At 36.4% G+C, this 17,926-nt stretch overlaps 1 protein-coding gene across 2 annotated transcripts in view; it reads left to right on the top strand.

The window, feature by feature from the left end:
• Positions 1-17,926, top strand: part of Lpin (phosphatidate phosphatase LPIN) — a 257,365-nt gene that overhangs the window by 25,327 nt on the left and 214,112 nt on the right. For both annotated transcript variants that reach the window (XM_090385615.1, XM_090385616.1), the window contains exon 3: positions 4,386-5,176. In XM_090385615.1, the coding sequence (XP_090241741.1) occupies positions 4,386-5,176 (791 nt within the window). The remainder of the gene's footprint in view (positions 1-4,385; positions 5,177-17,926) is intronic.

Genomic DNA, 17,926 nt, shown 5'->3' on the forward strand with positions numbered 1-17,926 from the left:
AAATTTGCCTTTAGCCAGCGGGTGGTTAATTGCTGGAACAAACTTCCATCTGTCATTGTGGAAGTTGATAGGTTGAATAAATTTAAGGAGGAACTGGACAGGCATTTGGAGAGAATGGTGTGTTTTTTTTTTTTTTTGGCTGATGCTGCATGAGCTCATACACTTGTTTTCTTGCATCACATGCCACTACTACTAATACCAGCAGACTGAGGCAATTATGTCAGATTCCCATACAGATATAAAGCTTGGTTCATGGATGTTTATTTGTGAAGTCCATTAAATTGAGGTCCATTAAGACAAGGGTTTACTTATCTATTAAGGCTGATGATATAGGATTTCAAATTTAAAATCTAAGTCTGCTGATGACGTAAAGCAAGCAGGGCGGTTAATGATAGTAATCATGGTATGCTACTTCAACAAGACTTAAAGTATTTGGATGGACTGAGAAATGGTAGCTGTTGTTTAATACTGAAAAATTCAAGGTCTCTCTTGCATCTGGGTTAACAGTAATTGTAGAGTAATAATATCACTTAGGTGCCACCAAATTCAAGGTTTTGGATAATAAAAGGAACCTTGAGAATAACCGTATAATCAGATATGAAATTTTCTGAACAGTGTAAACAGGCTAATAGAAGACCAAGGAGTTTTGTTGGGGATTCGAAGAGACTTTGCTAATAGGGGAAGAAAGATGATTATTCCATCATATAAAGAAGTGGTCAGGTCATCTTGAATATTACATACAAACTTAAACTCCATTGTAGGAAAGATGTGGACCTGTTCGAAAGGGTACAGAGAACTTGTGTGTTTGCCACATGACTAATTTTAAATGGAGAGGGGATAATTTTAGATTAGTTGACTGAAATTTTTCCTTTAGTCAAAAGGTAATTGACTGTTGGAATAAACTCCCACCTATCTTGTGGAATTTGGAAGTTTTTATAAGTGAGGGAAGATGGCATAAATGTCAATTTAGTATTATTAACTTACATTAATTTGTTTATTAGTCTTATTTTTACTAGGTCTAAATTCCCAGTATTTAATTTTTTTGTTTCCCAGTGTTTATTCAGAAAATTCCTACTTCTGTCTTGTGATCATTTACTGTTTCCATATATACTTTATTGGACAGTTATAACACTTTGTATTCATGATGGATATGTTTAGTAACTTCTGATTTACAAAGGTCATGTGTTCCTGTGGAGTAATATCCCAATTTACAAACACCATATATTCTTGAGAAAAATGTACTACCATTTAAAAAAAAAAAAAAAAAAAAATCATCCAGCTCACTGCCAGAGTTCAACTCACCTCTGGCATTCCCCTCCTTGAATAACTCCTCATGGGTGAATGTAGATGCAAAATACTCATTTAGTTTGTTAGCCACCTGAGCAGGATCATCAACAGTTGAACCATCAATATCCAGTGGACCAATCTGATTCATCCCTTTCCTTCTAGAGTTTACATAGGTAAAGAACTCTTTGTTGTTTTTCTTTGCATCCTTTGCCAAGGATTTCTCATAATCTGCCTTTGCCTGCCTAATCTCCTTTGTGACTTGGTTACAGACCAGCTTATATCTATCATAGGCTTCCATGTCACCCATTAATGTATATGTATCCCATGCATTTTTCTTCTCTGCCACATGTCTCATTAGTTCATCTGATATCCATTTACGCCTAAACCTTGAACAATATTTCTTAGTTTGTACGTAAACCTAGTAGTTTTCAAGATAAATTCTTTGAATGCTTCCCATTTTGAATTTGCTGTTGGTAACATCATCAGTTGGCCCCACCGTATAGAATTTAAATACTGTCTCAGACCACCATAGTCACCTTTACAAAAGCAAAAATACTTCCCTTTACCCCTGATGGTAGTTACCTCTTTGAGTAAATCCCACTTCATCACACTGTGATCACTGCCACCTAGTTGTTCCTTTATCTGCAGATTCTTAATGCATGAAGAATCATTACTGATAATCAGATCAAGAGTATTACTCCCTGTAGTTGCCTCTTGAACATGCTGCTGTAGAAAACAATCATCCAATAAATCCACAAAAGCCTTGCTTGTGTGTGAGTGACTAACCCACAAATTCTAGTCTATATCTGGGAAGTTAAAATCCTTTGTTATAAGACCCTCTGATTTACTGGCTCACTATTTTTCTGTGTAATTGTTTTTGTACTCATCCGAGTCATTAGGCCTATAACAAACTCCAACCCTCATTTTTGCTTTCCCAGTGCTTATGTCACACCAAACTGACTCAACATTGCATTGTCCATCTATATCAACTGGATGTGTTTCTGAACTAACAGCATAACCCCCCCCCCTTCCTTTCCTGTCTATCCTTTTTGTATGCATTTTACTCATCAAATTCCAATTCTGCATTTCTTATATCTGTGTGACGCCACGTCTCTGATATCCCAACAGTATCTGCCTTGGATGTCTTAACCAGCACTTCACATTCATCAAATTTATTTACTATACTCGTAGCATTTGTGTACATGGACCTGTTCTTACTCTTAGGTACTCTAACACAGCCCATATATTTACTTGTTTCATGACTCCCAGAAATCCTTAAATCCCCAGCAGCTTGCTTTCTGGGCTGCTGCTCATTCCAATAGAAACAGTGTAAGAATCAATTCCACCTCTGCCTGTGGCTACTGTTAATATATTAGTCTGTGAATAACCCCAAGCTGGCAGTTTTCTGACTCACCTAATATTGCCTTAATAGCATCAGCAAATATTCTTGTACCCTTTCTGTTTAAGTGTATCCCATCCCTGTAGAAGCAATCTCTCCCTTTAACAAGCACAGACAGACCACCTGAAAAAAATTCTACCCCATGAGCCCTGCACAGTCTCTCCGAGGCCAAATTGATTGACAAGGTTCTCATCATATACTTCCTCCTATCTTGTCTGGGCAGGATTGCAGACACTTTCAAATTTTACCCCGACGTGCGGCTTTTTTTCAACATTGACCCGTACTTGCCGAGTAAATCCGTAGATCTCCTACACTTAATGTCATTAATGCCAATGTGTTCAATGATATCACCTTTTTTGCTCTTAAAAGATGATATCGCCCTACAATGTCATCTACTTTTGCCCCTGGCAGACATACCCTGGTCCTATTCCACCTATCCTTTTTTGCACCAATATATTTCCCGTTTCCCTGACAATTGAGTTGCCAACAATAACATGCTCCTCTGGGACCAGCACATTCTGCCCTGAAGATTGCTGTTGTGTTGCCTGGTGCACAAGAGTGAGCTCTGGCATTGAGTTGGGCAGCTGAGAGCTTGATGCCCCCTCCCCCATTTTAATTCCTTCGTGGGCATCTACCCGACTCTTCACTCTCATAGACACCCATCAGAACACTGAGTTGGTGCCTAATGTCTTCACATTCTCTGTACCTAGCACACACAAGACATCCTCCGTGGCTAGATCATGTCCCGTTCGAGAAAGATCTGCAAACATGTCACATTTTGCATATTTTTTTAGACTGATGTGTTGGAGAATCGCACTCTTCGGTTTACCTCCAAACCATAGCACTTTTGCCACTTTGCACACGTTGCTTTGCTGCTCTAGTCTGGGGCATAATTCCATTTAAATACAATTTAACAATAAAAATCAAAAAGATTTATAATTTGAATTGATTAATTGTCAATACTATACTAAGCTAACAGATTCCTACTACACCATTACGTATTATGCTATCTAGTTTTATGTTATACCTTACGCTATCAAGTTCGAGATATATTACGCTATTCTGTATTGATGCTACAACAATGGCAGCAAGTTTCGAACAGTACAAGTTTTACCACTACTAAGTAATAACCTACAAAATCTCTAAGTTCAAATTAAAGTAAGTATTGTAACTAGGACTATAAAGCTACTTCTAAAAAATAAATTAATATTCCAATTAAGTCAGTAAAATGGTAAAAATTTAAGAAAAACTTATATTAGCTGGAGCTATAAAAACTTTGCCCACACGGATCTAATCTCATTCCCATTAACATCTTTAGACTGAATCAAGGGCTGGGAGCAACTTTCCAATTAAAAACAGTTGATTGGACAAAATTTAAATTTATTAATCATTAAATCTGTAAGTCTTAGTTAAATTTTAACATCAAATTCAAAAAACTTCAGCCCAAATACAACAAAAAAGGCTTGGATGGCAAACAGCCTAAACTTAAAAATGAGTTAAATATATCCCTTCTATTATTTTATTATTAATGTGTAGGTAGTTTTGCTTGAAGTTGAATTCCTGATAATTTATTTTCTGTTACCATAGATGTAACGTATGACTTCTAAATATAGACTTCATGTCTTATATGTGAATGATTGAATACCCAAATATTGAATTTATAATTTGATTACCCTCAATGTTCGTTTTTCATTTTTAGGTGCCTTTTCACCTTGCTACGTCACCCATTCCTTCCATACAAGATCGTGAGAAGGAATTTCATAAAAACATTCAGGAATTGCATGTTGGCGAAGAAGAATCTTCCACCATTGAAAGTGTTAAAAATGAAATTGCATTCAGTGAAGTGTCAACCAATGAAGATAAAGTTGCTGAAAATAGTCTATTTTCTACACTTACCACCACTTCAAGTAGTGCAAAGGTCGTTATTGTTAAAAATGAAGGAGTGTTATGTAATGGTGAAATTTGTTCTAGTCCTGAAACACCAAACTTCATATCTATTCAGAGGATTTCAGAAAAAGATTCTATTGCTATACAAACTGAGCAGTTAGTTGCTGAACAAACAAGCAGTGAACAGTGTAACAATATAATAGATGTTAATGTTTATCAACATTCTCTGCCATTTGAGCAAGAAGAAACCAGCTTGAAGAAGAAGAGGAAACGATCTAGAATTAAGAAAAAAATTAAAAAGGATTCTCAAAATCTTGCATCTTTAAAGTTAGACAATGATTCAAGGGAAAATGTTTCCTCTGACCAAGAATTTTCTTCCAATCTAATTGATGAACCAATTCGAAAATTATTAGATGAGCAAGAAATATTCCAAATGGATGACTGTAATGATGTTGATGAAGGCTTTCCTGGTGGACTCAGTCGGTCTGTTAGTCTTCCGGTAACTGGGACTGATAGCTACGGTGACTGGAGACCTCGTATTCTATCAGTTAATTTCACAGAATTTCATCCTTTTAGCGATGGTGATGTTACTCCATTTTCTAGGTAAGCAACACAACCAAGCAATATCCTGCTGTTGTTTTTCATGCTAATACATTTAAGTTTAATGGTTATTAGTTTTTTATGAGCCTCACATTTTTTTTGTATAGCATTGTAAGCACTTGTAACAATATACAGTGATTCAGCTCTGTGAATTTTGTATAATTTAATTTTAATACAGTTAAGCTTCACTAAATCAGACTGCCTTATGTTTTTACATATACAGTAAGTGCCGGTTATAGTGATCACGTTTGCAAATTGAGTTTTTAAAGATATAAAGCACAAATTTACACTTTATTACTAATTAAATGATATGTGAAAATTGGAAGAATATTATCCACAGGTTACCAAAATAAAAATAAATTTATACTTAAGTACTAACTTAATTAATATACATATTAATTAAACATAACACTTTGTAATATGATTATAATTTAAAATTGGCACTTATTTTAGATTGCTTTAAATTATCACTACAAAGTCTATTTATAGATTTTTCAATATTGCTTAACAGTCTATATTCACGATCACTTGCACCAGTTTCTTCCGATGCTCTCCTCAGGATGGCTATAGCTTCACGAGTTTGTCGTTTTGTAAATGGAATTCGTTCAGGTTCATTTTCATTTTCCTCCTCCTCTTCCTTGGTGAAGTTATCAGTAACAGACTGGGCAATTTCTTTATCTGTTAAAGCTGTAGTAACTTGTAGATCACCATCTATGTCCACCCAATCATTCAACTCCTGTTCACCCATGTCTTCAGGCTTTTCAACGTGATCAGTATCGTGACTTAGTTGACCATCATGAATAATTAATCCACATTTTTTGAAACAGTTGCTAATGCAGGGTTTGGAAACTTCATTCCAGGCACTCACTGTCATATGAAGTGCATCTAGAACAGTTATCTGCTTTGCAATATCAGATGATGTTCCCAAACTATCATCTATAGACTGGATAATTCTTCGCATCATATCCAATCTATAAAAGGTCTTAAAGGATTTTATTATTCCCTGGTCGAGAGGCTGAATCAGTGACGTGGTATTCAAAGGTAGCAAAACTAATTCAATGTTTTTGAAAGTCAACTTTGAATGAGCTGGGCAGTTTTCCAAAACCAATGCAATTTTTTTTTTTTTTTTTTTTGTTTTTCTTGTCCAGTTGCAAATCCCATTTACAAAGATAATCTTCAAATAAAGAAGCTGTCCTCTGAGCTTTTGTGTTATTGGCATATTCAACAGGCAGCTGTTTTACTCCTTTAAAATTTACTCTTGCCTAGCCTATAACTAATGTGATTTACTCTTGCTTATAAGTAATAACTTCATTAGCATTAGTAGAGGCATATGATGCAAGAAAGCAAGCTTATGCAGCATCAGCCAAAAAAAAAAAAAAAAAACCCACTTCCACTTCACCCCTCTGTTCGTTCGAAATACCTGTCCAGCTGAGCCTTAAATTTATTTAGGCTATCAACTTCCACGACAATGTATGGAAGTCTGTTCCACCAACCAACTACCCGCTGGCTAAAGGCAAATTTCTGCACGTCTATCCTACATCTGTCTTTCCTCAATTTGAATTTATGCCCTCTCAGGTGATTATTCTGAGCTAGAGGAAAAATCCCATCAGCATTGAGCATGCTCAAACCATTCAAGGCTTTATACACCTCTATCAGATCACCTCACTGGTGCCTCGTCTCCAGACACTGTAATTTGCAAAACTTAAGCCTTTCTTCGTAAGAGCAACCCTTTGTTCCATTCACTAATCTTGTTGCCCTTCTCTGTACTCATTCAAACAGCTCTACATCCCTCTTGAAATGAGGCCTCCAGACCTGTATACAGTACTCATGGTGTGGCCTGACCATTGCCTTATACAAGAGAATAACACCTCCTTATCCCTGCTAGAAAAATTCCTATATATCATCGACAATACACCATGAGCTACTCTTGCAGCCCGTCTGCACTGCTCAAAAAAACTTCATATCTGCCTGCACAACCACCTCCAGGTCCCTTTCATTCTCTACCACTGTCAGTGTAGTACCACAGAGTTGATACGTTGCTCTGGGGTTGCTGTTTCCCATATGTAGTACTTTATATTTGTCAATGTTAAACTTCATTTGTCACCTCTCAGCCCATCTGCTCAGCCTTTCCAGATCCTGTTGCAGTAGCATAGTGTCAGTAGTGTCCTTGACAATCCTGCCAACCTTCGTATCATCATCTGCAAACTTGGACATTAAGCTTGATATACCATCATAAATATCATTTATAAATACAGAAAACAATAATGGACCCAGTACTGAACCCTGAGGGACTCCACTAATAACATTAGTCCACGATGAGCAGTGTCCATTGATTACCACTCTGTCTTCTCCCCCTCAACCACCCCTTTATCCATAGCAGCAATTTGCCTCCAATGTCACACTGCTCCAATTTGTGCAGCAGTCTTCCATGTGCAACAGTATAAAAAGCCTTTCTAAGATCCAAGTATATAATATCAAAGTTATTCCCTGCATCCAGTTCTTTTGTGACTGCATCATAGTATCCAATCAAATTGGTCAGGCAAGACTTCCCCTTAACAAAACCATGCTGTGTCCGAGCTATAACTGAAGTCTTGTCTAGATGATCCTGCAGTGCTTCTTTAACCAGTGCCTCCATTAATTTTCCTGGAACAGAAGTTAAGCTCACAGGTCTATAATTACTTGTGTCAGCCTTTGATCCTCCTTTGTGAATTGGGGTAACATTTGCACATCTCCAGTCTGTGGGCACCTCCCCTGAGTCCAAGGAAGATCTCATAATTATGGCTAAGGGTTTGCTTACTTATTTTGCTGCCTCCTTTAATATAACTGGATAGATCCCATCCACCCCAGGTGCCTTTCTTGTGTTTATCTTCAACAATTTCTCCTCCACTTTACTCTCAGTTATTACAAGATTCTCTAGATTACTGCCAGAGTTGAATACACCTCTGGCATTCCCCTCGCTGAATAACTCCTCGTCTGAATGTCGATGAAAAATATTCATTTAGTTTGTTAGCTACCTGAGCAGGATCATCAACAGTTGACCCATCGATATCAAGTGGACCAATCTGATTCATCCCCTTCCTTCTAGAGTTTACATAAGTAAAGAACTCTTTGCTGTTTTTCTTTGCATCCCTTGCCAAAGATTTCTCGTAATCTGCCTTTGCCTGCCTAACCTCCTTTTTTAACTTGGTTACAGATCAACTTGTAGCTATCATAGGCTTCTGTGTCAAGTGTTAATTTATATATATACCATGCATTTTTCTTCTCTGTCATATGTCTCATTAGTTCATCTGACATCCATTTAGGCCTAAACCTTGAACAGTATTTCTTAGTTGGTATGTAAAGTCTAGTAGCTTTTCCAAAGATTTCTCGTAATCTGCCTTTGCCTGCCTAACCTCCTTTTTTAACTTGGTTACAGATCAACTTGTAGCTATCATAGGCTTCTGTGTCAAGTGTTAATTTATATATATACCATGCATTTTTCTTCTCTGTCATATGTCTCATTAGTTCATCTGACATCCATTTAGGCCTAAACCTTGAACAGTATTTCTTAGTTGGTATGTAAAGTCTAGTAGCTTCCAAGATAAGTTCTTTGAATGTTTCCCATTTTGAATTTGCTGTTGGTAACATCTTTGGTTGGTTCCACTGTGTAGAATTTAAATACTGTCTCAGACAAGAGTTTTCAACCAGTTGTCAGCTGCAGAACCATCGGACTCCTGTTTTTCTCCGTGAAGTTTTCACCGAGAAAACGATCGTGTAGGTGGTGGTATCCATTGAAAATAAATAGCAGTAGTCTTCTCTATTAGAGAAGTGTTATTTATTCGAAGTAGTGCAATACCAGCTATCTCGTTGTGAAGGCAGCCACAATATGAGATACAATTAAAACAATATATCTACACCAATATTATATAGTTAATTACCAAAACCCATATGAAATTATGCCTTGTGCATTTCATTTTCTGATCATATATTACACACACACACACACACACACACACACACACACACACACACACACACACACACACACACACACACACACAGTAGTAGTAATATATAACAGTTAAGAAGCCAAATAAGCAGAAAAAGAAAAATAACAAAAAAAATAATAGTATGTCTAATGCTCCAAAACGTGCAGTGCAGTAGTAGAGGATGCAAAAGGATATATAAATAATGTGTGGTTTGTATAATAAATAAAGTGTCTGAGAAAATGGAAATGAAAAGTATACAAGGTGCCAGAACCAAGAGAAGTTTAAGGGATAGCAGAAAGTGGAAGTGAAGTAGTGGTTAAACAGGTGAAAGAATTTGAAAAACCTAGTGCAAAAATGAATGGAAGTTGGAAAAAAAAAAAAGGAATGTATAAGTAAATAAATAAATAACACTATATTCAGATATGGGAGGGCAATTTTAGCAAGTGGTCGAATCAGGGAATGGCAAATATGCAAAATCTGAATATAGTAGATGAAAATATGATACATAGCCAGAAAATTCATCAGGGGACTACTCCTGACCATGTATCTATAAAAACTCGGTGACTTATTATTGTTTCTCCCTTTTGCATCTTGGCTGTGTACGTCACTCCTCCGCTCTACTTGACCCAGGTAACTTTTAGTTTTGGTGTCGATTTCCCTTCTTCTCTACAAGCCTATGGTATTAACACCCATTTTTACTAACACTTGCTTATACCAGAACCCTTTCTTTAAGGTTGGGCCTTACACACCCAGTAAGTTCAGTATTTTTAATAACTTTTTCTACACTTTTTTCCTTTATACTGTCTTTCTATTTTTTTTCCTATTCATAAAACTATAAGTGCAATACAAGGGTGATATGAACACTCCATCTATCCTCAATCCTATCGCTATTTTTGCCTTCTTTTGAACATATTTTCTCCCCTTCCCTAGAATTTACCATTCCCTATACCATTTGCTTGTCTATATAGTTTTCCATTACCTTTCACCCCTTCCACGCTTCACATACATTTGTATTATATTCCACATTACACTTTTGTAAATTTGTATTTATTTTAATTTACATTTTTTACACTGCGTAGGGGACTACTTTGTCTACTAGTATTACGGCGCCTCCGTAGCCAGGTGGGAAAGAGAAGCAGTGCGTAGCACACGCTTCTTGATTAGACCGGGGTTCGAGCCCGTCACCACCAAATACGAGGATGAGGAAAGGTCAGGGAATGACCACCGCATTTCCCGGAGCATGGCCTTAGTTGCTAATGCTCCTAAAAAAAACCAAATAACAAACATCTACTAGTATTACGATAAAAGGCCGAATATTTGTCCCCCTTTTCCTAATACTACAGACAAGTTTGGAAACGCAGTGCCTGATACATGGTCAGTAGTCCCCTGATGAATTTCCTGGATATGTATCATATTTTCATCTACTATATTCAGATTTTGCATATTTGCCATCCCCTGATTCGACCACTTGCTAAAATTGTCCCCTCATATCTGAATATAGTGTTATTTATTTACTTATATATTCCTCCCCCCCTTCCATTCATTTTTGCACTAGGTTTTTCAAATTCTTTCACCTGTTTAACCACTACTTCACTTCCACATTCTACTATCCCTTAAACTTCTCTTAGTTCTGGCACCTTGTGTACTTTTCATTTCCATTTTCACATACACTTTATTTATTATACAAACCACACATTATTTATATATATATATATATATATATATAATAATAATAATAAAGTAATAGAAAAGATGTAGGAAAGCAGAAAGAGATAAGACAGAGTTATAATAGAATAAGTTATGGCTCAGGGACACTGCTATCGCAAAAAGTACCCTACAGCCATAATGTCTATAAAATAAATGAACAAATTTATTTAGTGCAGAATATAATATATGATAAAAGGTAGAAGCAAAGAAAGTACAGTGTACCCTGGTAGCGAAAGGCTGTGTGAACGAAGTAGGGGGGGGTGGAGTAAAGAATTCAGTAAGGGTAATAATTGAAAGAATATGTACCAAGTGAAAATTTGAACAAACGACCAAGGAGGAAATACATTGCCAAGTCTTTCTACCTTTTATCATATATTATATTCTGCACTAAATATGACCTCTGACGAAGACACAAAAATTATGAAAGACTTGGCAATGTATTTCCTCCTTGGTCGTTTGTTCAAATTTTCACTTGGTACATATTCTTTCAATTATTACCCTTACTGAATTCTTTACTCCACCCCCCCCTACTTCGTTCACACAGCCTTTCGCTACCAGGGTACACTGTACTTTCTTTGCTTCTACCTTTTATCATATATTATATTCTGCACTAAATAAATTTGTTCATTTATTTTATATATATATATATATATATATTCACAAACTGGAAGTTATTTCTGTTGGGTATATTTAATAATACATTTATTTTTTAAAAATCTTTTAATGTTGCTTTTTTTGAACATACATGAATTGCATGAAATTTTAAAAAAAATTAAAACAAGAAAATAATAAAAAAATTAACAATTATTTAAAAACAAAAAAATATATAATTATAACATTTTAATCAGTGAGACGGTTGGGTTTGATGGGAGGTGCACAGTTTTTAATACGACGATTTATTGTGGATAGGCTTACTCTCAGCTCCTCTTCTACCAACTTTAGTCTTTCTCTCTCTTTTTTTTTTTTTTTTTTTTGTTTAATCTCATTTAAAGCGGAAAAACCTGTTTTGCATAAGTAGGAAGTGGAAAACGGCAATAAAATTCTAATTGCCTTTTCCGAAATTCGTGAAAATTCATTTTGAATTTTGATCCAAAATTTGCTAATATTAGTGTTATTAAAGTGGATTTTCAGCAACTAGTCACTACGGATCTCAGCCAATTCTTTTTCCTCTTGCAAATTAAGTTCTGACGTTGGAAGGTTTCTTGTTGCAAATGGGTCTCTTACCCACAAATTATTTTTTGGTATCAAGGGATGGGAAGTAATGCTCAATTTTTGTCTTTAACAGCTCTTAGTGTTTCGCTTATTACTGGACTTGGTGCATTGTGGCCTTAGTCGCCCATGTGCCATAAAAACCAAACCAAATCACTTATTACATTATTTTAGTATTCATTTTGGCATTCAAGGGAAACATTTCTAAATTTTTTTCATTTACATATTTTTTCCATATACTCAACTTTTCTTTAAAGGCAAACAACTTGTCAGTAGAAGTGAGTAAATTTTCCCCTGAGCCTTGCATACTGATATTTAATTTATTTAGCTGAGCAAATAAATTTGCTAGAAAAGCTAATTTACAGGACCAAATTTCATCATATAAATAATCACGAAATTCTGATTGCTCCAATGAAAAAAATGAGCATTTCCTCACTCAACTCGTACATATGCATGTGTACATTTCCTTTCGTTAGCCACCAAACTTCAGCATGCATTAGTCAAGAAAATTGATCAGACTTCAGTTCCTTGCATAATTTTCCAAAAATACCTATTTTCTGTGGTCTAGTTTTGATATAATTGACCATTTTAACTGCTTGTTCAAGTACAAGTTTTAAATTGGGTACGACTCTTTTCGCTACTAGAACTTCTCTGTGTTCAAAATAACTTTTGTAATAATATTTGAATTGTGTCGTTTTACTAAGTTTACAAATCTTTTTAGTGCTTCTGTCGCTGGAGCACTGTCGTTACAAATGCCAATATGACTTCCACAAGATACCACACTTTTGTAAATAATTATTCATTACTTCAAAAATTCTTTGGCCGGTTGTCCCTTCAGTGAGTTCTTTACAAAAAAAAAAAAAGATTAATAATTGTGTCATTTTCGATAAACCTGGCAAATTTTATTAATTGGGTTTTCCCACTAATATCTGTAGAATCATCTACTTGCAATGCCAAACAGTCGCCCAAGATTAGTAATCTGTTGGACAACTTGTTCTTCAATATCATCAGACATTTCTTTTATACGCCTGTTAATTGTGCTGTTTGAAAGTGGTACTGTCATAATTTTTTCTTTTCTTTTTTTTTTCTCTGCTTCCTCTCCCAAAATACTTTTCACGATTTCCTGACTTGCTTGTAAAATCAGGTGTTTTTTTTTTTTTTTTGCCACCAGTTCGGTTACTAAATAGCTGGCTTCTTGCACTTTAAGTGATTTTAGTCATATAAAATTCTGTACCTTGTTTTCTAGTAGATCTGCAGTCGTTTAAAATACTCCATAGTTTGGACGATAAATTATCCTGTTTCGTAGAAAAATGACTCTTCAATTTACTCACACCATCGATTCATTCGACAATTTTAAACCACATACCACACATAAAGGTTGAAGACAATCTTGAGTACCAGTGTAAAAAAAATCCCATTGCCAAATAATTGTCATCATATTTACGACAACATATCTTCTTTATTGATGTTGATCGTTTTTGTCATTTTCTCCAAGCTCGTTGTTATCGAGTTGCCTCTTCTGATTTTCTTTCACTAAATATTTATCCATCGCTAATAATTCCTAAAAAAAAATTAGTTACTTCTAGAAACTAATACGGTTAATTGAAAATACCTGTACTTCTATACTGTAAATACTGTAATTCTATTCTGTAACTACTGTAATTCTATAGGAATTAACTGAATATGACGTTTTAGAGATAAAACACAAAAACATTTCTTACCATGCTGCTTACAAGTTGTACTTGCCGACCGTGCTAGCCGGGTGGGTAAAGTACCTGCCTGGCAACCCAAAGGTCGTGAGTTCGAATCCCACATCGGGCTTGGATCAAAGTACTGCAAAAACCTTGGGAGGTGTATTATGGCCACAGATGCCGATGTGCCAACAACTACTAAAAAAAAAAAAAAAAGTTGCACTTGTACAACTGCAAAATTCACTGTGGGGCCTGGGAAAGATTTAAGTGATACGAATGGCCGAATAAAGCTGACCAATTCTAGTACTAGGAATCAAAAGGTGAATAAAAGTGAACAGATTTAGTACAAAGAATCAAAAGATGAAAAAAATGAACAGATCTAGTACCAGGAATTAAACGTGATGTCACATTGACTGCCGGAAGGGACTCGGATCGGTGCAGCATAAATAAACAAATTTTTTATATGAATTAATTTTCATTATAAAACTTGGATTTATTAATTTTTTTTATTTGCATTTTCCACGGCACACGTGAAGCATACTTGCAGAACACCAATATGCTGCGGTACACAGATTGAGAAACACTGGCATTAATGTCTCTGTCTGTTGCACAAATGAATAAATCAAGATATTTCCAAAAAAAATAAAAATAAAGTTAATTCTGAGTATATTTTAGCAATGAAATAAATCAAATAAATATATTTGTTTAACACCTTTGCTGTCAGCTTGACCTGTTTGGGGAAGGCAGAGACATTTTCGGGCTTTCTTCTCATGGTTGCATATCTGGTTTTTCTTCCATCAAATCAGAAATAAATGGTTCTTAAAGATGGATTTTCTTTCAAGTGGGCTAAAAACTTCATGCACGTCTGCATCTACATGCAGCTAACATGATAAATAGACTTAAGTTATTTATCTCATTAATCATCATCTTTCATATTGACTAACTTACTTTCTATGTTACTTGTTTTAGAGTGTATTACTCCTTTTCTTAGCTTAAGTAAAAGACATTTTCAAAAGTTATCTTTAGTACATATGAAGAAGGTTAGAGACTGTCTCTTTTTAGGTCATGTATTAAACTTTCAGTCTCATTTTGATGCAAACTTTATCCTTAGAAAACATTATAGGTTGCCCACAAGTTCGCTGCATTAATCTTCAGCACTGTTAGTTTGAATACATATTAGCATTAGTAGAGGCATTTGATGCAAGAAAGCAAGCTTATGCAGCATCAGCCAAAAAAAAAAAAAAATAAAATAAATAAATAAAAAAATAACCACTTCCACTTCACCCCTCTGTTCGTTCGAAATACCTGTCCAGCTGAGCCTTGAACTTATTCAGGCTATCAACCTCCACGACAAGGGATGGAAGTCTGTTCCACCCGCTGGCTAAAGGCAAATTTCCTCACGTCTATCCTACATCTGTCTTTCTTCAATTTGAATTTATGCTCTCTCAGGTGATTATTCTGAGCAAGAGGAAGAATCCCATCAGCATTGAGCATGCTCAAACCATTCAAGGCTTTATACACCTCTATCAGATCACCTCGCTGGTGCCTAGTCTCCAGACACTGTAATTTGCAAAACTTAAGCCTTTCTTCGTAAGAGCACCCCTTTGTTCCATTCACTAATCTTGTTGCCCTTCTCTCTACTCGTTCCAGCATCTCTACATCCTTCTTGAAATGAGACCTCCAGACCTGTATACAGTACTCTAGGTGTGGCCTGACCATTGCCTTATACAAGGGAATAATCACCTCCTTATCCCTGCTAGAAAAATTCCTATATATCATCGACAATACACCATGAGCTACTCTTGCAGCCCGTCTGCACTGCTCAAAAAAACTTCATATCTGCCTGCACAACCACCTCCAGGTCCCTTTCATTCTCTACCACTGTCAGTGTAGTACCACAGAGTTGATACGTTGCTCTGGGGTTGCTGTTTCCCATATGTAGTACTTTATATTTGTCAATGTTAAACTTCATTTGTCACCTCTCAGCCCATCTGCTCAGCCTTTCCAGATCCTGTTGCAGTAGCGTAGTGTCCTTGACAACCCTGCCAACCTTCGTATCATCATCTGCAAACTTGGACATTAAGCTTGATATACCATCATAAATATCATTTATAAATACAGAAAACAATAATGGACCCAATACTGAACCCTGAGGGACTCCACTAATAACATTAGTCCACGATGAGCAGTGTCCATTGATTACCACTCTGTCTTCTCCCCCTCAACCACCCCTTTATCCATAGCAGCAATTTGCCTCCAATGTTACACTGCTCCAATTTGTGCAGCAGTCTTCCATGTGTAACAGTATAAAAAGCCTTTCTAAGATCCAAGTATATAATACCAAAGTTATTCCCTGCATCCAGTTCTTTTGTGACTGCATCATAGTATACAATCAAATTGGTCAGGCAAGACTTCCCCTTAACAAAACCATGCTGTGTCTGAGCTATAACTGAAGTCTTGTCTAGATGATCCTGCAGTGCTTCTTTAACCAGTTCCTCCATTAATTTTCCGGGAACAGAAGTTAAACTAACAGGTCTATAATTACTTGTCGCCCTTTGATCCTCCTTTGTGAATTGGGGTCACATTTGCACATCTCCAGTCCATGGGTACTTCCCCTGAGTCCAAGGAAGCTCTCATAATTATAGCTAAGGGGTTTGCTTACTTCCTTTGCTGCCTCCTTTAATATAACTGGATAGGTCCCATCCACCCCAGGTGCCTTTCTTGTATTTTTCTTCAACAATTTCTCCTCCAATTTACTCTTAGTTATTACAAGATTCTCTAGCTTACTGCCAGAGTTGAATACACCTCTGGCATTCCCCTCGCTGAATAACTCCTCATGTCTGAATGTCGATGCAAAATATTCATTTAGTTTGTTAGCTACCTGAGCAGGATCAACAGTTGACCCATCGATATCAAGTGGACCAATCTGATTCATCCCCTTCCTTCTAGAGTTTACATAAGTAAAGAACTCTTTGCTGTTTTTCTTTGCATCCCTTGCCAAAGATTTCTTGTAGTCTGCCTTCGCCTGCCTAACCTCCTTTGTAACTTGGTTACAGATCAACTTGTCTCTATCATAGGCTTCTGTGTCAAGTGTTAATTTGTATGTATCCCATGCATTTTTCTTCTCTGCCATATGTCTCATTAGTTCATCTGACATCCACTTTGGCCTAAACCTTGAACAATATTTCTTAGTTGGTATGTAAAGTCTAGTAGCTTCCAAGATAAGTTCTTTGAATGTTTCCCATTTTGAATTTGCTGTTGATAACATCATCAGTTGGTCCCACTGTATAGAATTTAAATACTGTCTCAGTCCATCGTAGTCGCCTTTACGAAAGCAATAACCCTTCCCTTTACCCCTAATGATAGTTACCTCTCTGGGTAAATCCCACTTCAGCACACTGTGATCACTGCCACCTAGTGGTTCATTTACCTGCAGATTCTTAATGCAAGAAGAATCACTACCGATAATCAAATCAAGAGTATTACTCCCTCTAGTTGCCTCCCGAACATGCTGATGTAGAAAATAATCATCCAATAAATCCACAAAAGCCTTGCTAGTGTGTGAGTGACCAGCCCCCAAATTCCAGTCAATATCTGGGAAATTAAAATCCCCCATTATAAGACTGATTTACTGGCCCACTATATTTCCCTGTACAATTTCTTATTATACTCATCAGAGTCATTAGGCCTATAGCACACTCCTACTCAATTTTGATCTCCCAATGCTTATGTCACACCAAATTGACTCGACACTGCTCTGTCCAGCAATGTCGACTGGCTTCACTTCCTTGGATTTTATGTATTTCTTACCTAATAGCATAACCCCCACCTCCCTTCCTATCCTGTCTATCCCTTCTGTAGACATTGTACTCCCCAAATTCCAGTTCTGCATTCCTTATATCTGTGTGACACCACGTCTCTGAAATCCCCACAATATCTGCCTTTGATGTTTTGAGCAATACCTCAAATTCATCAAATTTATTTCCTAAACTCCTAGCATTGGTGTATATGCAAGTATACATGCACCTGTTCTTTTTCTTAGCTACCCTAACACAACCCATGTGTTTACTTGTACCCCAATGATTCCCAGCAGTCTCTGAAATATCCTGCATCTTATTTTCCAGGCTGCGGCTCATTCCAATAGAAGCAGTGGAAGAAACACTTTCACCTCTGCCAGT

Source organism: Mastigoproctus giganteus, chromosome 12, assembly GCF_048544385.1.
Source record: "Mastigoproctus giganteus isolate SK-2022 chromosome 12, ASM4854438v1, whole genome shotgun sequence".
In the NCBI taxonomy this organism is placed as follows: Eukaryota; Metazoa; Arthropoda; class Arachnida; order Uropygi; family Thelyphonidae; genus Mastigoproctus; species Mastigoproctus giganteus.